Below are 24391 nucleotides of genomic sequence, written 5' to 3' on the forward strand. Positions count from 1 at the left end.
TTCACTGTGCTCCTTGACTTTTACTAAAATCTGCAGATCTTTTGGCTGATGGAGTAGCCATTTTTGTTACCTTGGCTTTAATTTTTTAATGTGCTGTAATTGTATGATTCTTTTTTAAAAAGTTATGTCATTATTTGTGCTGTAATTTTATGGTTTAAATTCTTCTTTATACTCTAATAGAGGATTACGGTTATAGCAAAAGATAGGTAATATATATCGCTCTTATTTCCACTGAATTGGACATCACTGTTGACACCCTTCTATGGAGATGTCCAAAGTACTACCTTGTCTGGTTTCAAGGGACTGATTTCATGCACTGTGGCTGAGGATATGCAAGTTGTCATTGGATGGGCTCAGCCAAACATCTGCATCCTTGACTCTTGCCCATGTCAGGATTTAACAGCAAGCCAAAGAGAGAATGCCTGGATGGTCCCAGAAAGTATTTAATGTGGATTAAGGAGGGAGTTAAGGAGGTGTGTGCTTTGAAAGGGGTGGTTGTGCAGCTTCTTTTTCAGCACTCCTCAGAATGACAATTCTTCAACAATCTCTTCCTATAGCAACCTGATCTTCAGAGGATGCTCTTCTCTGGGTTCCTTTGTGGAGAATCTTGTTATGTGGAAATCAGTCAGGGGTCCTTCAAGGTGATGTTACTCCATCTGTAGAATGCTGTCCTTATTAAAGCACAATTAATTCTATTCAGCCATTATGGGGTGGGTTGTCTCTTCATGTACTGTTCTGTCATTCCAGTTTAAGTCAGGTTAAAATACCTTACCTAAGTAAATTCAGTTCAGTGAATTCAATGAGACTTTATATTCTGTCTCCAAGCAAAAAGGAACAATAATATCTAACAAATCATTATCAGTAAAGCCCAAACAATGCCCATAATATGTGAAAATCAATGGGATTTTATTGACATGTTTTGCCAAAAAACTTACTGAAATATTGGATACTTCATGGATGATAGATAACCATGTATTTCACTGATTCCTTAACTAATGAGATAATCACTTCGGTGTATCTACATTATACATACATATAAAAAAATCCATCTATTCTAAAAGAAAATCAAAAACAGAAGATTAGACATGGAAGAAACATTAATTTGTCTTTCTTTTAAGTAATATAATAGGCAATCTTTGTATTACCTTTTCAGAATTGCCTTCTACAAACCCCCCCCCCCCAACAGAAGTAGTTGAAATAATAAATGTTACCATTCTTTCAAAAATCCTTCCACATCCGACTTTACTGCACATGTCTAGGGGTGTTCGCAAAATGTTTATACGCTGATCTTTTAGCTGAATCTAACGCCGTAGATTAGGGAGTTCTCTAAACATGTCACGTTGAACTTCTCCCCAAAGCTGAAGGCATATGGTTTAAACCCCATCTAACTGCACAGCTGCTCACAATACATTCCGGGGAACTCGTTACCCCTGACTCTTCACCCAAACAGAGCAATCAGGATGGGATGATTTAAAGATAAGATGCAAGGGGGGGAGTGCCTTTACTCTGCAATTAAGCTTATAGTTCCCAAAAAAAGAAATACGGGAGGGAAGGTGTTGAAATTTGAGAAATGGAGGAAGACTTAATCATCGCTTCTCCCCTACTGACAAGAGCTCCATTTTCTTTTGGAAATTGGACTTATTAAACACAATGGACTTACGTATGAGTAAAGGCTGACAGATGCAAACTGCACAGGTATTGGCAGACCAAACTCTGAAAAAACTTGCAGATTTTCTATTTCTGTGTTCTAACTTCACATCAACATTCCCAGCATCTAACAGTGAACACTGTGACTTTTAGAAATACTACGGTCACCATTTTCCAGTGCAGGAAACAACTGTGCCCTTAGGAGCAACTGGTAACATATATCCTTGAAGTGGCAGTAAAACTTTCCTGGAAAGAAAAAAGCAACTCTGCTGTTTGTCCTCTACACAAATTTGGGGAGGTGTAGGAAAGGAGGAGGGCTTTCCCCAGCAATGATTTGTACCAGAAGGCCCAACAGGTTTATTAAGCAGCTATGACGGTGAAAAAAAGTTCATGCAACAAGTCTCCCTAAAATTAAATATAGATGTTCAAATGATTAAAGCTTGTGCAACTATCACTGAAGTGTGAATGCCTGCTAGCTATCCAAATGCCTTGTGCATAAGTTTGAATGCACAGCTGAATATGGTTGAATGCTAAGACTTACATGATCACCCTGCAATTCTTCCAAATAAATTTATAAGTGCTCCTGCAGGATCCGAGGAAAAGAGTCCTTATTTACCAGCCTCAGTATATAGTATTTTGGGAAGTCAATTTTTCCATTGCCAAACACATGCCATCAAAATTAACTAAAAAACAACAAAAAAAGTCACTTTAAATCTATCCATAGGCACCAGCTGACCAGTGGCTTTATTGAAGTGGAGAAATCTTCAAGGGTATCATAATTCTGGATTCCATTTCCTGAATAAGTGGTACTGTAAACAAACAACAACAACAAAATGAAGTGATACATATGACACATGAAAAATGAATGGCTGCTGTAGCTAAAGTAAATACAAGGCACATTCCTGCAGCCCAAAGGGCCAGTGAAAGTAGCCACCACAACTTTAAACATATATTCAGAAGGGATTGGAAGTGTTATAGAAAAAGCTGTACCATCAAACAGCACAATACACCCTAATCAAGGAACTATTAACTCAGGCAATCAACTAAGCAGCAAACAACAGCCCAATCAAAGAACTCCCAAGGAGAGAACAACACCCCCACCAACACAAGCAGGGCAAGCCACAGTATCTAGACTGAGAGCAAGGCCCACTCCCTCTTTGCACTGAAGATGTTGCCTAGCCTGGCAATGACACATCAGCAAGAAAACAACAAGGCTCAGAGAGCACCAAGGACTCCACAAAAAGCTGTACTGCAGTCATGCCTAACGCCTTCAGTTATACAGAGAACCAAGTCAGTAGCATCTGCAAGGGAAGGGTAAAAAAAATCCAAGATGGCAGCTGCCCCTAGGGAATTGAAGCCCTGCCCCTTTATACCGGTGTGTGATACACTCACAAAAAGGGCACAGCTTCACTTCTGCAGCCATGGCTGCCATCTTGACTTTTTTGACCCCTCACTGGATGCCTCTGCTCCAGGTAGCTTTACATGGACAAAGATGCACTGTGGGGGAATGGCAGCTTTGTTCTGTAGCATGTTGAAACTCTTCTGAGAGTTTAGAAGAAAGAAAATATGCTGCTCCTGATAAGGGAGAAGAGCAACCCATGAGACAGAACCCACAGCAGGATGAGCTTGAGAACAGAGAAACAAAAAGTGGCAACAAGAAGAAAAGGAAAAGGGAGGCAGAATACTCAGAAATCCTGTGCTGCAGGGCCTCCTTTATCAGAGCAGCCCCAGGACGGAGCAATAACTCTCTAGAAGACACTCAGCTGGTACTCAGGAGTTGGAAGCGGAAGAGCCAAGGGCAAGGCTCAGATAGTAACCTGCTTACACTGTAGCCCTAACAATGCCGATCAGTGACCACAGGATCTAGCCAACCAATTTTCTACATATAACAGCCTGACGGTTCTAGTCTTACATGTCTTTCTCCTGTCCAAATTTCATGTCACTCATTCCTTGGTCTTGGAAATGGAGAGAAGCCACACCTTGATTTGGTAATAATTTTGTCTGGTCTCCAGCATTCTCTTGGCAGCCTCAGATCCCACACCCTCAACCCTGGCAGCATAACAAGCTCCACACATGATGAGCATCACTGCTATGATACTGTCCCCCCAAAACCCTAACTCTGCTGATCCCAGAACCCACCTCCAGTAGAAAACTTTGTCACGTTTGAAGAAGTATGGACACATGGTCCAAAATCTCCAGTTACAGCACAAAAACTACCCTGAAATCAGACCTCCCAGTTAGCCCTCTGTCAGCCTAGTCCTGGGGACTACCAGGACTCAGAGAAGAGAATCTGTATCAAGAGAGGGAACAACTAAGAGAGAAAACTACAAGGTTTCAGGGCCACAAGTATAGACTTTTTTATTCATTCACCAAATTTCTACCCCATCACCATCTAATGCCTCTCGGAGACTTAAACAAAATATAAAACAAGTTGCAACATTAAAATCCCAAGAGGGCCCATCTAGAACTATATAAGCAAGAGGTAAGAACCGATAAGAACAGGGAAAAAAGAATACAAGGATGGTGTCCTATATCAGCTTAAGAGAATGCCCTCGGAAACAGTTCTGAGCATGGAATTATTTCTGCTAGGAGAGCTGACACTGCCATAGAAAAGCAGTCCCTTCCAGCTTCAGCCTCCCAAATCTCTCAGAAATGTGGGACTATGAGCAGCTTCTCCCTGGATGTTCTAATAGACTGAACTGACACTGGTTGGAATACCCAGTCCTGTAGGTATCCATATGCAGTGTCATAAAAGGCTTTATACAGTAGGTCAAAACCAGCACCTCAGATTGTACCTGGAAACCAATCAGCAACCAGTGCAGGGTGCACAAAATTGGTACGATGTGCTCCCATCTCCGGGAGCCAGGAAGTGTGTGGGCTGCTGCATTCTGGACCACTTGCAGTTTCTGGGTAGTCTTTAAGGGCAGCCTCATCTAAAGCATACTGCAGTAATCCAAGGACTAATGAGGACATGAGTTACAGCAGCCAGCTCCTCTGCACCAGGCAAAGCTGAAAACTGGCGTACCAGCCAAAGCTAAGCATAGGCCACTCTGGCCACGGCTTCCACCTGCCATTCAAGCAGGAGCTGAGAGTATTAAACTGTTACCTGTATAGTACACGAGCTCATCCCATCCAGGCTTGTGCCAGGCAGCATTCCTTATGTCTTCTCTCGTCTGCAAGTCTTTGTAAGCTGGAAGCATTGGTAGAAAAAAGATATGGAGCTCTCAGTGATGTGACAGCTGTCAACGTGTTTAAAATACAAGAAAATGCCATTCAAGGCTTGGCAATGTGGTACCTACAAGTGTCAATGATGTGCCATTTGACAAGTGTCCTCCTGTTATTGGTCATTCATTTTATTTTATTTTTCATTCTTTCAGGATGGCCAAGAGCACTTTAAAGTGATCTAGCTTCTAACAGAGAAGCAAGGCTGAGTTCCTGGGCAGATGGCATTAGGCACCAACACTTCACGTTGGAGAAGAAAAGAAAAAAAAATAGTGTGGCAACTAGAGGTGATGTTGTGGAGGCCAGGGAATGACCCAGAATATGGGAGAAGAAAACAGCAAATATTGCCATTTTAACATGAACAAAATCCAATTTTTCCAGAGGAATGTTAAAAGGATGCAAATAGTAGTTGATTTTGCTCTTATGTTTGGACTGAGCTAGAAGAGGTAATGAAGTGCATGTCCAGGGCAGGAGTCCAAAATCTGCACAGCTTTCCAACATCCCTTTTGCAGCCTCCAGTGCACCACAGCAGGACCAAAGCTTTCAGTCCTTTTGTTGTATTTTTGGTGATTTGCAAGGCATGGAGTTAATAGGAAAAATGTGTACCTTCAGCTCTGCAGGGGCTTCAAGCACCTGTTTTACCCCTTTTGATCTCTGAAACCCTGTCCACACTGTGGGCCCTGACATGGCCCTCAAGCCAACAGGAATTACTCATTCATGGCCTAGAAGGTAACAGTGAAGCCCAGTCCTACCCCAAAGGTGATGGACCATGTACAACTGCCCAATCTGTGAGAAGAATCCACCAACAGCTTCTTTATCATCCTGCCGGATACGAATGGCCCGGGCCCTGAAAGTTAGGAGATGGATGTTTACAAACTGGATGTTGGAGTTGACATCAATGCTGCCTCATATTTCAAGCACAGCAATAAGCAACAGATTGTAGAGCTGCATGTTGCTATAAATAATATTCAGAGCAATGGAAATAGTTTGGAAGACTAGAAACCAACAATTTTTAGATTACAGCATCAAGACATAATTCAGCATAAAAAGTACTTTGAATGCATTAATGATTTGACAATCATTATTTATTTATTTAAAACATTTGTATACTTGCCCTCTTAAACCAAACTCTGGGTGGCTTATTATATATTTTATTAAAACAAATCTGGCAGGGTAATCTCCTTGATTTGTAGAACAAGAACCAGCACTGAACTATTTGTCCAGGACCACTTCAGAATTCCCAAGGTTTGAAATCAAGCTTTGCAGACACCAACCCAACTTGCCAAGAGCCAGCATCCAGTAGTCCTTTAGATGTTTTTAGTAAGGCCCAGGATGGTAAAACGTCTCTGAGTTCTCCATTTCTGGCAGTTGCCTTATATTAAGTTAGACAGTTTCAAGCAGAACTGTTTATGCTGACTAGCCAAAGCTCTTCAAGATTGTTGGAAGGGAAGGTTATTCTCAGGATACCAGCAGCTGCTTTTTTATAATGACTGTGTTATTTATTAATTGTTTTTATCTCACTGTTGTATGCTGCCCAGAGTTGCCTTGTATGAGATGGGCGGCCATATAAATGTGGAAAATAAGTAAATAAATAAATACAAAGTGTATTCTCTATTATATACGTTTTTCCCAGATAGTTTTGAGTTTGGGGCTAGTTAGCCTGCCCTACAGTAAGGGACCAGTCACTTTATACAGAAAGTCAGGAGGAAGTTAATAAAGTTGTATGAAAAAAAAAAAAAAAGGAAAAGCTGGATAGGTGCCCTTGCCACCGTCCCAATTAGTATGATTATGAACTCGTAGCATTTTAAAATATGGTTAAGTCACCTTGGGAAAATATACTTTAATGCAGAAATTAAAGTTATGTCCTACAATTAAAAAAAAAAAGGAAGTCAGGCAGAAGTCATATTTTCCTAACTTTCCATCTTAATGTAGTCCTGCACTGGAAAAAAATAGTTGCATTAGGATGAGAGAATGAGTGTATCTGGAACGAACCGTCACTTTGACCTTCAGATTTAAAAATGTTTGTGGCCAGCGCTACTTAAGAGGATGTCATCCAAAATAATAATTGGCTTGATGTGGCAAATGCTATATAACTTATTTTACTTATATTTACAATCGATTCCATAAAGCAAGCTCCTACTCTTCTCATCTTGCATGTGAGAGTCTGAGGCTCAACCTAGTCATAAAATTCTGCACATCTAAAAACAGAAGACATAAATTGCATTATAGGTATAACTTATACTTGTCAGGAGCAGTATTTATACCAACCCTGCTTGCGCACACATTTTATTCCTAAAAAGCTGGAAAATTCTTCTCTTATCATTTTCATTTTTTAATGTGCACCTTTATTTACCATGGAGGCGTTTGCCCTTCTGGGTTAACAGAGAATCAGGTAAGGATGACTGAGCAGGCAGAAGGTCCCTGCCCGAAACTGCGCTCGGGAATATATGAAGGCTTCCAATAGCTTATCCCTGAACAACTCACAATAATGAAAGACGCTACGGTTGAATGGGATAATCATATTCAAAATCATCTCAACGAGTATTTGGGAAACAGAATGTTGAACTAGACGACACCTACTTAGTTCTTGCACTATTATTTTTCTTTTCAATGAGTTCCTCCCGGTCCCTGCTTAAGTGCTGGAAGCAGCATATAAACTTATACTGCTAGGAAGTCAGCCTAAAATGCCACCCCCAACACATTATGGCTCTTACCAGTAGTTGCCCCATTCAATCATTGTTCCAGGCTGAAAGAAAACAATGTATGTCATTAGATCTACAAAGACTTCTTATCACCCACAAACTGAGAATTAATATGGGCTGCTACTCCTGTTTCTAGAAACCATTTTTAGATTCTTTTCAAAAACACAAGAACGATGGGATGATGACTTAACACTGTTTCAATTTTCACTAACAGCAGCTGTTATATTAATTATTTCAGTGAAAAATGTGACACTGAGCATTGTCAAGAAGTAGAACTTTCAGGAGAAAACTAGTAAAAATAGGTGTTTCTGTCAAGAACCAACCTGCCACTTTGTCTACCAGTTGTATTATCTGAATAAGCTTCCACAAGTGTACAATCTTGTTTTAAGACATGATTACTGAGTAATTAACTACTGCAATTCAATAAGATGCAGGCTAGGTTCTGAGGTTGTACTGAAAGCAAGTATGTTTCTTCTTTATCTATTTTTAAAAATAAGTTAAGCAAATCCCACGTGGGGGAGATGGGCGGTGATAAAAATACGATAAATAAATAAATAAATAAATAAAATTATATACATGTGGAAAAAAGCCCACTCACACGTAACTGATAAGACCTTAATTCATAGATATTGGGCCCTGGCCTGGAAACAGGTTCATTCCAAAAACTGAACTCCAATAGCAACTGATTCTTGCGGGATAGAAGCATGTTTCCTCTTGCTTTGCGAAACTCTGTAAATTCCTAAAATAAAATAAAAAATAAAATTCACTGTGTTCCTTAAGGTTATTGTGGAAAGATATTGTACTTATTAAAAAAGAATTTATCCACCTTCTCTTTAAATATTCATAATTCAATAATAGAAAGGTACCAAATATGAGTGATTCCTAATGGGTACCCAACTTTAGAACCTGTCGATGATAATGTAAATACTATCTGCATAAATTTTACTTTATGTAAGATCTGAGGTACTGAATTATTCAAAAACACATAATCTTATCATTTTAAAGCAGAGGGAGAAAATGAGGTATGAGAGCGAGAGGAAGAGATCACATATATATATTGAAAAATGCCATAGTCATTAAAATAGTCTTCCCCTACCTCGTATCATTTAAATGAGTTTGGCTTCAACTCCTGGAATCTCTAGCCAGCATATCCAGCAGTGATTTCAGGAATTGAAGGCCAACACATGTAGAGAGCACCAGGCTGAGGAAGGCTGGATTAAAACATTTAATTTTGATTAAGAAGCAGCAGTGAGATAGAAAATTGTATTTAGTTCTAAAGCTGTGATATATTAACATAGAAACCACCCATCTTTTTCTTAAATAGTATAAAAAGATTGAGGTAGTATCAGAAATAAGGGGTCAGAGCTCTCAATTTTTTTTTTTTTTGGTGAGGCTGGACAATGAGGTACAGCTCTTCAAACAAAACTGGGCCACTAATACCTGGTGATGAAACTGCAGAAAACTTTTCCACAGTATAATCTTTCACTAACAGTATTACAGCAGTGTCCCAGAGACATGAATTCTTGGTAGAGATAATAAGCTTTACAGGAACATGTCAGAAGCTGGCCTCTGTCTGATCATTTTACAGTAGATAGTTAGATAAACTTGCAGATAAGATACAATAATAGGTATGAGGAGTTGAGTTTTCTTGGCAAAGCATCCTGAGGACTACACTGCATCAGACCAAGGGACTCTCTTTCAAGCAGCCACCTCCAAGGTCCAAGGTCCCTTCCATGTGACCACTGACTTCATACACCACCAATCATAAGCAGCGTTTTCTTTTTTTCCCCTCTTACAGTGTTTGCTTTTTTTTGGGGGGGGGGGGGACACAAGTCACTGTGTAAAGCCACCCGCAAAGTATCCAGAACAAAATAGGAGCAAGACACGTTCTCTTCATGAGAGGAAGGGAAACCCCAGATCAGACAATACCAGAAAGATTAGAATGCATTGAGAGAGATCACCTGATCTTACCTTATCATCTCGAAGTTTACTCATGACTTCTGTAAGGGCTGGATAGCCGCCCTCATATCGCCAGAGATGGACTGAAATCAAAAAACGCGTATTTACGTTCTCTTCTCTTGTAGGAGGTACATAGGGTGGTGGTTCCAACTGGCACCCTTGCTGCATCAGATATTAGCATTCCACAGAGCATTTGAATTTTGATGGGTCAGTGTTTGCTCTTTCTTAGACCCTGCAGAACCTGAGTTTGATCAGCTCCCTGTAACCAGCCCCCTGTTAACCTACTTTGTACAGTGGTGGGATGCTGGTTGCTTTTCCTTGCCCAGTTTTTGCCCACCCTTGCAACTTCACAACCAGATTGGAACAAAACATCTGTTGCAAACATACATCATTGGCATAATTTCGCATTCTGCTATATGTCTTATCTCCTACCAGCCTGATCTTGCTCTCCGTACCACGTGTTCCATGTCCCCACCAGTGTACATGGATACTCCTTCCCTTCATGGATCTTTGGCAGAACACTTTGACTGATAAAAACAAACACAAAAGGAATGCATATAAGCTCCATGTTATGGCCTTCGCTTTCTCCCAATGTATTTACTGGTGACCGTTGATTGTCACTAAGCACTTTTACCTTCTATTAGTATTTGATGCAACCTAGGTTGAATCCTCCCTTTGGACTCCTGGAAATTGCATTTTCATGATGTGGTAGAAGACCTCTAAGAGATCTTGCCACAGCATGTTCACAAAACATCAGTGGCTAAGGATCCTTGTGAGAATCTAGATACTTTAAAATCACCCAAAGTTGGCATTCTAGATGTGCCCTGGCAAAGGAAAATCTGCATCTTTATTGCTTTTAAGAAGAGCACTTACAAGAGCATTTCTGCAGTTAATCAGTGGATATTTCTCATATTTAACAGCATAATTATGACCTCTTTTTCATATTCAGCAGAATGAGGTGGTAAAACCCTGAACAACAGAACCATAGCAGGCTGCATGTTTCACAGCTCATCTTACAGAATGCAAAAATCTCCCTGCATGTACAAAAATGCATATGGGGGAAGGGTTCTAGCTCTCTGTTGTGCTAATTTTTTTTTCAGGGAACTATTTCAATAAGGAGTTCGAATACAATCTAAAATAACTCATTCTTGCTCCTTTCAAGTGAGCAGAAGATGAACTATTTGCCCAATCCTATGTATGTTTCCTTAGAAGTGTTACTAAATTCATAAAATTGACTCCTTAGTAAGTATGCATAAGATTTAGAATCTTCAAAGCATTTAGTCAGATATCTGGACTTACCAAAGTTTGTTGTAGGATTCTAGACATTCCGGTTTGACATTGTGAACTGAAACATCAAACATCAATGTTAAAAGGTTGAAAGACACAAACTCTAATAGAGAAATATTAAATATAGAAATAGTTGCTCACATTGCAATTTATAAAGGCTGCTAGTCTCCTTTTTGGCTAAGAGATTGGAGTGAGCATCTTTCCTGGGATCAACCTTGCGGACAAACAATGATTTTAACCAACTCTCTTCTCCAGATTGGTTATGTGATAAGGCAAGACCCCTGCAAGAAATGGTCAAAGAAGAAAAATCTAAATTATATCAGTAATTAATTCCTAATAGATTACATTCACCTCTACAAATGTCTTTTTAGGTAAAATAATGTATATGGGTGTTTAAAATTTGGATAGGCTTATAGTTATACACACGCATACACATAAAACAGATACAAAGTTATTTTTTTAAAATGTTTGCCACTATATTCTTCTGTTTTTACACATCTTCTGTCAATATTCATTTTGATAAAATAAAAAGAAAGCACCATTCTAGAGAAGTCTTCTGTAACTGGCATGCTGTCAGAGAATTTTTTTCAAGGATTTTAAGAATAAAAATAGCAACATGTGGAAACAAAACTTCAGCCCTATGCAACATACATGGTTTGCTTTCTGCAGTTAAAGGTGGATATCAGACATAGCTTAAATCTTTTAATCAAGACCAGGTTAAGGATGGAACCAGCCTCACTCTGGAGGGGAGGACGTTCCATAAGGCAAGCACCATGGCAGAGAAGGCCTATCTCCTGGGACCCACCAGATGTAGCTCCCTAGCAGACGGGACCTGTAGCATGCCTCTTCTGCCAGATCTGCGGGCACAGGCAGATGTAATCAGGGAGAGGCGGTCCCTAAAACAACCCGGCCCCATGCCAGGGAGGGCTTTAAAGGTCAAAGCCAGCACCTTGAATTGGACCTGGAAGCAGAATGGCTAACAATGCAGCTTGCGGAGCAGAAGTGTAACATGTGCTACTCTGGATGCACATGTAACTGCCCGCGCCACGGCATTTTGAACCAGCTGAAGCTTCTGGATACTCTTCAAGGGCAGCTCCATGTACAGCACATTACAGTAGTCCACTTGGAAGGTGACCAGGACATGAGTGACTGTGAGCAGAGCCCCCCAATCTAGGAACAGGCACAACTGGTGCACAATACAAAGTTGTGCAAAAGTTCTCCTAGCCACGACTGCCACCTGCTATTTGAGCAGGAGTCGTGAGTCCAGGAGGACCCCCAAGTTGCACACTGGGTCTGTTTGGGGCAGTGCAACCCCATCCATCACCAAAGATGGCATAGTCCTAGAACCGGCAGGCCCCAACCCAAAGCCACTCAGTCTTGCCAGAGTTCAGCTGAAGCCTGTTGTTCCCCATCCAGACCTTCACAGCTTCCAGGCACTGGGATAAGACATCCATGGCATCGCTTAATTCAGCAGCGGCAGAGATGTATAATTGGGTATCATCATCAGATGTACAGTACATTCTCTTCGATGTATAATTGGATATCATCAGTGTACTGCAATCGACCTGGAGAAAGGAGGCGAACCAGCACAACACAGTGCTGCCCACTCCCAATTCTCTAAGCCGATCTAGAAGGATACCACAGTTGATGGTATTGAAAGCTGCAGAAAGGTCAAGTAGGGCAAGGATGGATGCAGAACCCCATCCTGCCCTCACCAGAGATCATCCAAAAGCATGACCAATGCCATTTCTGTCCCATACCGGGTCTGAATTCTGACTGAAAGGGATCCAGATAATCCACTTCATCCAAGGTCCTCTGAAGTTGTTGCACAACCACCTTCTCCAAAAAGGGGAGGTTAGATACCGGACAAAAATTGTCAAGTATAGTGGGGTCCAGTGATGGCTTCTTGAGGAGGGGGTGAACCGAAGCCTCAGGAACAACCCCCTCAGTCAAAGAAGAATTCACCACTGCTAGAACCCACTCACACGACACCCCCTGGGCTGCTTTAATAAGTCAGGAGGGGCATGGATCTAAAGAGCAGGTGACTGAGCTCACAGTCCTAAGGACCCTGTCCACTTCCTCAGGCCCACTGGGTTCAAACCGTTCCCAGATAACCAGGCAAGACTCCTCCCCAGGTATCTCCCCTGGACCTGCAACAAGGCCAGCATCCAGCTGTGAGCGAATTACTGATGCTTTGCCGCCCTTATCGCCACGAGGTAGGCCTTAATAGTGGCTGTAACCCTTATTCTAACAAATACTATGTTCTATGCATGTGACATTAATATAGGTACAGCCATAAATAGTTATCTCATACTACTGAAGTATCATTTTTGCTTCCTAATTCATGTCACAAACAGTTAGGCTTAACTGGGTAGAAGTAAATAATACAATACGGCATGACCAAGTGTTCCAGGGACTCATTGCTTGGTTTGTGAGAAAAGCCTGTTTCCTAGGAAACTTGAACACCTCAAGGACGTTTGAATTGCCTGTACACCTTTATCACGTATACTCCTTAACAAAGGATAAACAGTGCATACCAGAGCACCTTTTCATAGTGTCTTCTACACTCTGGATTTAGTGGCTCATTCAGAAAACTTTTATCTCGCCTTTGTTACCAAGCACTAGCCTCTGTCATTCCCTAATGGTGTTTACTGCATGTCATGTATACTATACGTGGGTAACCTACTCACATTAACCTTACGCTGGGGCCCCTAAGGCATGGGGTTTGATGACTCACTGTTTTCAATAATGAATGGTTTGGACTTCTCCAGTTGTTTCAGTTAGTTCCTTGGGTGCATTGAGGATAATTCCAGTGTGGATTGTTTCCATTATTTTTTAGAAGTAAAAGTATGGGGAATAAAAGAACATAAAAGTATATGTTCTTCTTTACACTCCAGTAGCAAATCTCTCTCAAGGCTAAAACAATCCCAGATACTTTAATATTTCCATCTTGTGCACATGACATTGGTTCCTACATGGTTGCTTTTAGAATCCTGAAATATGTTTCTGTTTATTTTTCTGACAAGGACTACTGACAGAGCTTTATAAAGAGAAGCAGGCGTACATAATCACTCATCCATCTTTTTAACAAATAGATTGACACAGTTTTCTTCTAACTTTCAAGAGGCAAATACCAGGAGGCATATGGCTGGATATGACACTGTTTCAGATCCTGCTAAAATAGTAGAATGTTAAGTTACCTTGCAAGAACAAACAATTAGTATTAGTCCAAGAGCAGTGAACCCGCAGCCTTCCAGATGTTGCTGAATTACAACTCCCAGGATCCTTACTATTTACCATGCTGGAGCTATAGTACAGTAACATCTGGAGGGCCAAAGGTTTCCCCACCTTATGAATGTTGTAAGGAAGATTTTGAGTAAGACCTATGTTCTGACTTTTCCCCAACCTAGTTCTCTCCACATATGTTAGAACTGCCATCATTCCCAACCAGCATGGCTAGTGACTATACTGATTGGGATGACATACCTGGAAGCACCAGTTTGGGGCGGACTGTTCTAGGTGGAGAATTAGAAAGGTGCATTGAAACAGAAAAGTTGTCCAGCACCTAAGGGCATAAAATGGTTGGAACCTTCACTTGAAAGAGACTTGGTGTGGGTGGCTGTGAATTATCAGGATATGTGGTGTAAAGGGCAGGGGAAAGTTCTGATACAGATTGTTATTTATTACTTTTATATACCACCTTGCCCCTGAGAGCCCAAGGCAACACATGTGGTCTTTCCTCTCCTTTTTCCTCACAACCACCATGAGGCATATACACTGGGCACAGCAATGGTGACAAATTCAAAGTCATCCAGTAAGCTCCATGGTCATGTGGGAACTTGCAATGGATCTCCCTGTTAAATAAAATTCAGAAAGAGTCTGGTAGCACTTTTTGAAACAGTCTTATTTAAAGTATAAGCTTTTGTGGGTAGAAGCTTACTTTATCAGATGCAAAGTGATTTGATTCATGTGGAATTTAAATACATTGGGCTGAGGCAAGGGAGGGGGAGACAAGGTAGTTTTGCAGATGAATGTTCCATGGGGGTCAGATTACAGGTACCTTATTAACAGCTGTAATGTGTTGAAAGCCTATTCTGTTTGCTAAATCCTTCTGAGATAGCCTGAAACCTTTTGATGTATGTATGCTCAGCTGTCTCCCACTCAGTGAGATCTGTGATGAAATATCCTAGGAAGTTAAAATGTTCTGCTTTTACTCTGTCCCTGTTTGATAACTCCTGATATCAAACTTGTGTCCTTTAATTTGTTTGTGCAAAGTCTGGCCTGTCTATCCTACACAGAATCCAAGGGGGCTTTGGTGGCAGATGATGGCATATGTAACTGTTAAATAAAATAATTGGGGAAGAGTCAGTTCATGTGCTGGGAAGAAGCCAGTGAGCTTCACAGATAACATGAAGAAGCAGGTAAATGGAGGGGGAATGGCTTAATAAATTTACACCAGTCCTTTGCCTCTTCTCAGTATATCATACTGGGAAAGAATTATCCAGTGGATTGCAAGTGGAGGCAGGAAGAAGAAAAATCTGCAATTGCTGGTTACTTTACACAGCATTTGGTATCCTGAAATGTCATTGTGAAAGGTGAAAGGTCCCCTGTGCAAGCACTGAGTCATGTCTGACCCTTTGGGGGGACGCCGCTTTTGTGATGTTTTCTTGGCAGACTATAGCAGGGTGGTTTGCCATTGCCTTCCCCAGTCATCACTAATGACAATGTCATTCCTGTAGTATATTATCCAATGATTATTGCTAAAGGATGCCTACAACCCATCATCTGGCTCTCATAAAGGTCTTCAAAGTCAGTTACAACTTAATAAGAACACAAATGGACAGATTGAAATAAAGTTGAGGGTGTTCCTACCCATAAGATAAGGTGGGGTGGCGCTTCAAGACCTCCTTGCTGGGCAGGGGCAGGGGCGGGGCAGGGGCTTAATTATGGGAATTTTGAAAAGGAAGGAACCAGTTTACACGCGCGGAGTGTATGAACTGGGCGACCGGTCTCTGGTTGGATTCGCACACTTCACATGGCGACTAAATGATTCCGTGTTGTATCCGGACCCACAAACGGTCAGGGTTTACCCAACACGGCCCCCCGCCCGGTTAATACAATCCAAACGAGCCCCGTGCGCATGCGTGTTGCAAGAAGCCAGCCACTGGAGGGGTTCATAACAGGATCTCTGAAACGGGTTACGTGGATCCAGCCCGGGCGCTCTTTCGGGCACGTGCGTGGATGCATTTACAGCGATTCTCTGGACGGAAGTGGTACTCTGCGCTTCCCTCCCCCGAAAGTGCCCTGAGCGAAGGGAAGAGGGAGACCCTAGGAACCACCTGACTGGCCCGTGACCTTGAGGGTGACGGCGGCCACGGGAGGGGGGACGCGCGAGAGACACTCTCCCCTGCAGCTTCGCTCACCTGAGGTAGAAAAGGCGGGAACTGGCCGCTGGTGCCAGGAAGGGTCCACGGCGGAGGCGGCCCCCGCTCCCCCGCAGCAGCGCCCCGGCCGCCATCTTGACCACCTACGCTGGGGACGGCGGGGGGGAGCGAGCTGAGAGAGTGAGGGGCGCAATGCGCCTCGTCCGCCACTAGAGGGCCTTGGGGGTGCGAAGAGAGTACGGCGAAGGGGATGCGGGGTGGAGGGGCTGGTCTGCCTCGCGCGCATTGCGGGATGCGGGCGAACGAGGCAATTGCGCACAAGCTCCGCGCGGACTCGCGCTTTGCGTAAACCGCGAAGATGACGCGACTCTGAGGAGGAAGGAGTAAATGGAATAGCAAAAAATACTTTAGGAGAGCAGCCCGGTAATAAACCTCACTACTGCTTTTTCCTACCTGCGAGGCTTTCACAGGTTTAGCCACGTTCAAAAGCAAGCAGCCCATCCAGAGGAGATGGGAGAATGTTAAAATGGGACCCTCCCCAGGAAGAGCAGAGCGTGAAGAAACCGGATTTTCTTGTTCCCCCAGCTATCTGGCAGGGAATACAACCTTGGTGGGGATTTTAGAAATATCGACTGATAATTACCAAAGCAAAAGCAATTGCTGAGCATACGCATGGTGCATTTCATTCGCAAAATATCTCCCCGGGTGTTCCTAAAACATGCAGCTTGTGCACACACGCACGCACACCCCGCAACTCTGAAGATTTTAAGCCAGACCAGCTCTTCAGATCCACCCTTCTCCCCAGTACGTTATTTCCTTTTTTAAAATGAAGACATTTTGTCTATGTCCATATATTGCAAGTGTCACCTAGTCAAACTAAACTGATCCCCAAAAAAGCAAAGCAGAATTGGTTGCGGTTAGTACTCAGAAGGAAGTCCACCAGAAAACTCCAGGGCTATAGATTAGAAGACAGGGATAAGCCACTTTTTTATTGTTGGCAAAAAAAAAACAAACCAACCCCTACAAGATGAACCCATGTAGTCATCACCAGAAGCCAAATTTGATTTAAGAAATGGTGACTGTATATGTCAATACAGTATTATAGTAGAGATATACTACTGTATCTAGTAGTAGTTAGGAGAATGAAGTTCTGGCCAGGAAGGTTTTGGCCAGCTATCAGCAGTATGAGGAGGAAACTGCTAATGATGGAAATTGCTATCCAAACTTATCAAGTGATCCTCTCATCCATAAATGGTTTAAAAAGTAAGCTCTAAAAACAGTAGTACTCTTAGAAAGGCAAACAACTGAATAGGCTTCTCAAAAGTTGAAAAAAGCTCAGAATTCCCCATATTTACAGAAGGCAAATAAGTCTCAATTCAGGGAAACAACAGAGTAAACAAGTTACCATTTCCACTAATAAGACACAGTATTTCTTCATCATTTTGTTTGCTTTTGTCTGTCTTGATTTCCTTTTTTAATTGCAGCATGTCGGTTTTTATTGGATTCTCGTGCCTTTACTGGAACTTTTTAAACTGTTCAGTTTGTACATCACTTTGTCTCTTCAGGCAGGAGTGAACATATAATACTTTAAAAACAAATGTAACATTTTATTGCATGTGCACACTAACTCCAGTTTATTATTGATCGTGCTTCCTACATGTGTCACATAAAACATTTTCTTTGAGACAAACAGAAAAGTCCCAAATTATTTGCCAACCCTTCATTTGTCTGGAGAAGATACTGTTAGTTCTTGGAGTTTTTCACTGAGAAAGCTAGTATCTCTATCAGTCAGATTTTCTGTGTCCGTTATGCTTTTTAGGAACGTCTGGCCTGCACAGGGTTTCCCCGTCACTGGATCAATTACTTTTCCAACCTTGTACACAATCTCAACAAGCTCATGTTTCACGTTCTTGGTCCTTCGTTCAGGCAAAGCTTTCAGAAGGACAATGTCTCCCTCGATGCACTGCTGCTGAGGATCATGAGCAAAGTATGTTTTTCGCTTGTTGTAGAACTGTAGAAGAGGGGAAAGAGCATGAAGGTTAATGGTTGGTGGTTGTGTTATTTTGGAAGGATTAAAATAATACCTTGAGTCATGAGTTCAAAATCTTCACTGGGCATACAGTATTGTGATATTTCTTTAAGAGCACCTGAAATATGAATGGGAAGAAAACTTAAGTCCTGCTTAGTTGCAGGGTCTACTTCTTTTGCACTATGCTGGCCTAGTTCTTACAGTGAAGTTTACTGGTGCATGATGTGGCAAGGGGTGTCATTTTTCAACTAGCTTGCTGCAGAGCCTAACACTGATTTGGGCTGAGAGGGAGTGACTAGCCCAAGGTCACCTGGCCGGCTTTTGCGGTTGGTAGTGGTCGTGGGAAACACCATATAAAATACTTCCACTAGTCTAAAGGCTTTGGGTTTAAAGACTGCAATTAAAAAACAGTTAAAACTCTAATTACTCTTAGTTCATAAGAATTAGTGCAGATACATAGTATGCCTCCGTTCGCTTCATCCATGTGACAACTTTATGTAATTTAGCCTGACAGAGAACTTGTTTGGTGTTACCCAGTGAACTTTCCAGACTGCAAATATTACTCCTAATTTCACTTCTAATTTGCTATTTTACTCACTGGTACTAATAGTAAAGAACAATTGTTGTTTATTTGTTTAGTTGCTTCCGACTCTTCGTGACTTCATGGACCAGCCCATGCCAGAGCTTCCTGTCGGTCGTCAACACCCCCAGCTCCCCCAGGGACGAGTCCGTCACCTCTAGAATATCATCCATGATCCATTTAGTTTTCACGGCAAGAATACTGGGGTGGGTTGCCATTACCTTCCCCAGGGATCGCATTTAGTCTGACCTCTCTGACATGACCTTCCCATCTTGGGTGGCCCTTCACGGTTTAGCTCATGGCATCATTGAGGTGCTCAAGCTCCAGCACCACGACAAGGTAACGATCCTTTGCTGAAGTAGCTGAAATGCACAGCTATGATATTCCTGCTTTAATCAGATTGCACTCGAACATGAGAGAGAAGAGACTGAAATGAAGAAGACCCCATCTATAAAGTTTACCCACCAGTGTTTATTTAACAGCATTTGTCAAATCCCAAAGAACTCTGGGCAGCATACAATAGAAAAATTTAAACCATTTTTTTTTTAAAAAAGGTAGTAAAATCTTAATTCAAAGCCTACAATTGACACTCTCAGCCAGCCAGGGCCAAAGACTTGTTGAAAAACCAATTAAACTAGCTTTCATAATAAACAAAGTGGGGAGGACATATACCTCTGGGGAGAGAGTATTCTACAAAGTGGGGGGTACAATGGAGAATGTCTGTCACCTTGTCCACATGCCATGTACCTCACAAGGAAAGGAGACTCTTAACAGGCCTTCTCTAGTGTTGTAAAAGATGCTTAGATTAGATAGACAGACAGATATCACAACTAATGGAACCAATTTTCAGTGCTGCAATTCAGTCACTAGAATTATAAACTAAATATGTACAGAATTAATTTTCTTCACTATTACCCACAGCCCAACTCGATATATTTGCGATTTATGCCAGGGTTTTATGGGTATCGGGAGATTTGAATAAGTTTTTGCTTTAAAAACAACATACAAACGTTAACCAATGCCAAGATCAATGTTTTCTGTGTATGTACCAAACTACATTTCCCAAGTCAATATAACTTTGTGCCTTCCTCTTCCTCCCTTAATTTTTCTGCTTTTTAATTTTAAAATAACAGATTTAGATAGACAGATTTTAAAGTTACTGTCAGACCAGATAAAATTAACTAGAACCAATTGCATGTTAGCATTAAAATTAGGAGTTGGCATCAAGTGATTGAAGACAACTTTTCAAGACACACAGTGTCTAATATAGTCATAACATTATTTGTATGTCACCTTTCCTCAGAAGGTCTCATAATGTTTTTTCTTCTCTATAACTCCATGAGTTAGGCTAAGCTGAGAAAAGAAATGATTCAAGAAGCTGAGGCTTAACAGCTTAAACTCCCAGCTCTGAAGAAATCTTTACCTTTAGTAAGTAAGGATCCAGCACCAGCCTTGTTACTCTCACTTTAGCTGTTTTGCGCATTTTGGTTCCAATTACTTTCCCTATGATCCATTTTGCATGAACGGCTCCACGTAATGCAGACATGGCTTGGTTACTATCATTCAAGTATTCTATAAAACAAATACAGGAATCATTTTAGTAATGAACTCTGATGCATTGTTGAAGCCAACACACCTAGAAAACCATCTGCTAAAAAAACATTTCTTTCTACAGTATATTCTAACTTTCATCTGAGAAATGATTATTTATTTATATGATTATAAATTACTATTTATTTATATTTATATATAGCTGCCTATCTCACACAATTTACTGGGTGGCTTACAAGATTAAAACAAGAACCCCACTAGACAACTCCCTGGCACCCAAGGAAACCATTAACTCAACTCACCCACAACAACAACAACAACAACAATGCTCATCTACCTCCTGATCCAAATACTTGGGGGAACAGCCAGGTCTACAATGCCTTGAAAAAGGCTAACAGTGTTGGGGCCATTTGAATCCCCAGGGGGATGCTATTCCATAGGGCAGGTGCTGCCACTGAAAAGGCATGACTCCAGGGTCCACCAAGATGACACTGTTTAAAAAAGGGACTCAGAGTAGGGGCCTGAGGCTCAACCTCTCCCCCCTACCAACACCCACTGGAACAGGCCCTGGAGAAAGGAGAACTACCATAACATGGTGTCTCCCACCCCCAACCCCCTGAGCTGGCCCAGAAGGATACCATGATCAATGGTATTAAAGGCTGCTGAGAGATCAAAGAGGGTCAGGAAGGATGCACTACCCCCATCCCAAGCCTGCCAGAAGTCATCAATAACCATTCCACCATCTTGAATGCGGCAGTGCAGGCTATTTTTGGTGCGCCTAGAAGGGTGCATATAACACCTTTGCTTTGCGAGCTGCACTGGATACCAGTTTGCTTCCAGGTCCAATTCAAGGTGCTGGTTATCACCTTTAAAGCCCTACATGGCATGGGACTGGGTTACTTGAGGGACCGCCTCTTCCCCACTTCATCAGCCCGTCCCACCCGATCATGCAGAGAGGGCATGCTGTGGACCCCGTCTGCAAGAGAATTCCATCTGGCGGGGTCTAGGAGGCAGGCCTTCTCTGCAGTGGCACCCGCCCTTTGTAACATCTTGTCCCCAGAGGTGAGATTAGCCCCATCGCTCCTAGCCTTCGGGAGGGAATTGAAGACCTGGCTCTGCCATCGGGCTTGGGGCAGAGAGGAGAATAATCATACTTGGGGTTGGCTAGTGCCTTGAAGTGCCCCTCCTATGCAAGGATTGAATGAGACTATAGCCATCAGGATTTTATTATATTTGGTAGTTTTTAAAATTGTTTTAGTCTATATTTTATATTGGAATTTTATTGTATAGTTATTGTTTTATGCTGTAAACTGCCCAGAGTCCCTCCATTTGGAGGAGATGGGCGGTAACAAATTTGATAAATAAATAAAAATGATCAATGCTGTCTCAGTACTATAACCAGGCCTGAATTCTGACTGAAAAAAATCCAGATAATCTGCTTCTTCCAGGGCCCTCTAGCTGTAAGCCAAGTACCTTCTGGAGACTAGACAAAAATTGTCCAGATCTGTTGGGTCCAGTGATGGTATCTTGAGGAGGGGGTGGACAACCACCTCTTTCAGGGCGGATGGAACCACCCCCTCTTGCAGAAAGCATTCACCATTGCCCAGACCTAACTGCCTGCCACCTCCAGGGAGACCTTAATTGACCAGGAAGGACAGGTGTCTAAAACAGGTGGCTGCATTCGCAGCTCCAGTGACCCTGTCTACTTCATCAGGGCTAACAGGTTTAAACGGTTAATAATAATTCTAAACAGTTTAGTTTTCTCTATCTTGTAAAAGGACCGTATCTGTTTTCTTAACTAGCCTGCTTCTTATTCAAGAAAAACATTCTAGAAGTACAGTAAGGCTTGTAGCAAATAGTTAAATATATTACTGCAGGTAGTATAGGATGCAAAAGATGGTGAGTAGAGTTCACTGAAAAAATAACATACTGAGGCAGCAGAAAAGATTCATACAATGAAAACAAGCATTATCATTGTGCTGTCTAGATTTTAGTGATGAGAATGGATTTTCCTGTCATCTTAAATCTCTATACTTTTTTTGCAGGATTAGTTTCTATGGACTACAGTGTATTTCATCAAATTAAATAGTCTTCAGGCCATCAAGATTTATGCCAAATTATCCTGGATCCACCAATTGTGCTAAGCCATAATGTGTGTTTTTAAACATTTTGTTTAGGCTCAGCATAATGTGTGAACTAGAAGTACAGTATTATGTAATTTTTATGAGCTGCTCAGTTCTGTACATTTGTTTCAAAAAGGGAGTGGCTTAGGTTACATCAATATAATGGCGTTATACTTCATTCCCAAGCTCAAAGTGCAGTACATTGGTAGCAAAGGAGAGTTCTTATACATTGGTACATTAAATTATACAGCAGTTCCAATCTCTGTAATTATACCTGAAATACCAGCTCTTACTGACTGATGGATCATACCAGAAGACTGAGAAACTCCTCAGTCTTACTTGCTTTCTTTAAAAAAGATTGAAAAGACAGTACTGTAGAAATATTGCATAATGTAGCTCTTATTAATTTATTTATTCATCACATTTAGTCCTACACTAAATAAATATTTCAGTGTTTTAAAACAAGATACATAGTCTTACCCACAATGCCATCAGTACAAGTCATTGGTCTACAGAGCTGAGGAAGCTGGAGATGTTATTTTAAGGACAGGGGTAATATTTTCTTTTTCAGTTGAAGTTAAAATTCTATGCAAATTTACTTACTGAACATACCAAGACTTATTTCTGATTAAAATCTGGATTACACTGTAAACGTAGTTTAGAGTGAATGAGAAAGCAAAAGGATTACACGCACAGCTTTCAGTTACTGATACTTTTTAGGAACCTAAAAGCCATAGGTGGCTGGTACCAAAGACAGAAAGAGCTTCACTTTCAAATTCTGTTTATAAGAAGCAAGCAATTATGAAACCAGCCAATAGTACATCCAGCAAATGGGGCATTCAGCATTTTTCCCTTAAAAAAAACCTTAAAGACATCTATATTCTTCCCTTTCAATGCTCATCCCATAGCAGGGATACTAAGGCTGTAGTAACATGTGCAACAGGTTAAACCTGCATTCACAAAGCACAACTGTTGTGTTCGTCCATCAGACTGTGTCTAAACAAACCATATGATGGCTTAACGTGATGATGTTCTAAGACAATGGCTGGCTTACCACAACATACAGAATCACGAAGCAGCCATCCCCATTTTGGCCTAGAATGTGCAAACGTGGCACCTGACACCAACATTAAGATCCTGACGCCAACATTAAGACTTCTCTACCCGAGATCTTGAAGGAGGTGCCAGCCGGGAGGCAGTACTCGAAATTATCTGCCTCCCCGTGCAGCTCACACGAGCCTGCCGTTCCCCCGTTTGGTCCCCTGCCCCACAGAAGGAGGAAAACACCACTTTCTCCTGGTCCCGGGAAAGCCCATTTGCGCCCCCTCCCTCGAAGCCATCCGAAGCCCTTACGCGCTCTCTGTCTCCAGGCTGGAAACCGGGGGTGGGATCCAAAAGAGGAAAGGGCGGAGCCAGAGCCGGAAGGACGGCCGTTTCGGTAATGACGTGGTTAGGAAAGGAGGGGGCGTGGCCGCGGCGGCTTTCAGAGGGCTTGATCGGGGACGAAGCGTGGAGGCTTGTGGGTTCGAGGATTGGGCTGGGCGGCTTTGGTGCGAAGCTGGCAGCGGAATTGAAAAAGAAATGGTTTTGGCAAGAATTCCTCTGATGACTGAATTGGGAAAGCAAGTTCAATATAACTGAAGCTTTCCCTAACTTGCAGAGGTCTTGTAGCAAAGGGGTTCCTGCCCCTTGTATGGTCATTAAAAGCTGTTATGGTGGGGGTACGGCAAATCTTTTGATCTCTCTCTTTTCAAGTGGTAACCTTTTCGTGGCACGGTTCTTATGCTTTTAACAACTACATGGCAGTACAAAAACTAATATCGCGGGAGGTGGCGGCACCTGATCCTTTCTGGGTGAGTCCGAAAAAGCTAAACGGGGTCATGCTTGGTTATAATAGTTGCATGAAA

General features: G+C 41.9%; 2 protein-coding genes across 3 annotated transcripts; both read right to left on the minus strand.

Moving 5' to 3' along the window:
• Positions 1-885: 885 nt before the first annotated feature.
• Positions 886-16371, minus strand: NIPSNAP2 (nipsnap homolog 2). The gene is made up of 10 exons (XM_063298773.1): positions 16241-16371; positions 10959-11098; positions 10830-10875; positions 9963-10057; positions 9543-9613; positions 8170-8310; positions 7584-7615; positions 5622-5716; positions 4754-4837; positions 886-2456 (listed from the first exon to the last, which is right to left on the minus strand). Exons 1-10 carry the CDS (start codon positions 16333-16335, stop codon positions 2392-2394), a joined length of 864 nt encoding a protein of 287 aa, XP_063154843.1. The 5' UTR covers positions 16336-16371; the 3' UTR covers positions 886-2391.
• Positions 16372-17787: 1416 nt separating this feature from the next.
• MRPS17 (mitochondrial ribosomal protein S17) lies at positions 17788-23915 on the minus strand. Of its 2 annotated transcripts, none has more exons than XM_063298679.1 (3): positions 23838-23915; positions 20234-20382; positions 17788-18212 (listed from the first exon to the last, which is right to left on the minus strand). In XM_063298679.1, the coding sequence occupies exons 2-3, from the start codon at positions 20354-20356 to the stop codon at positions 17922-17924; spliced, it is 414 nt and encodes a 137-aa protein (XP_063154749.1). In that variant the 5' UTR covers positions 20357-20382; positions 23838-23915; the 3' UTR covers positions 17788-17921. The 2 variants fall into 2 exon arrangements, with proteins under 2 accessions (XP_063154749.1, XP_063154739.1); XM_063298669.1 differs by lacking the exon at positions 23838-23915 and adding an exon at positions 22965-23074.
• Positions 23916-24391: the final 476 nt, after the last annotated feature.

The sequence above is a fragment of the Candoia aspera genome, chromosome 1, assembly GCF_035149785.1.
Source record: "Candoia aspera isolate rCanAsp1 chromosome 1, rCanAsp1.hap2, whole genome shotgun sequence".
Classification (NCBI taxonomy): Eukaryota; Metazoa; Chordata; class Lepidosauria; order Squamata; family Boidae; genus Candoia; species Candoia aspera.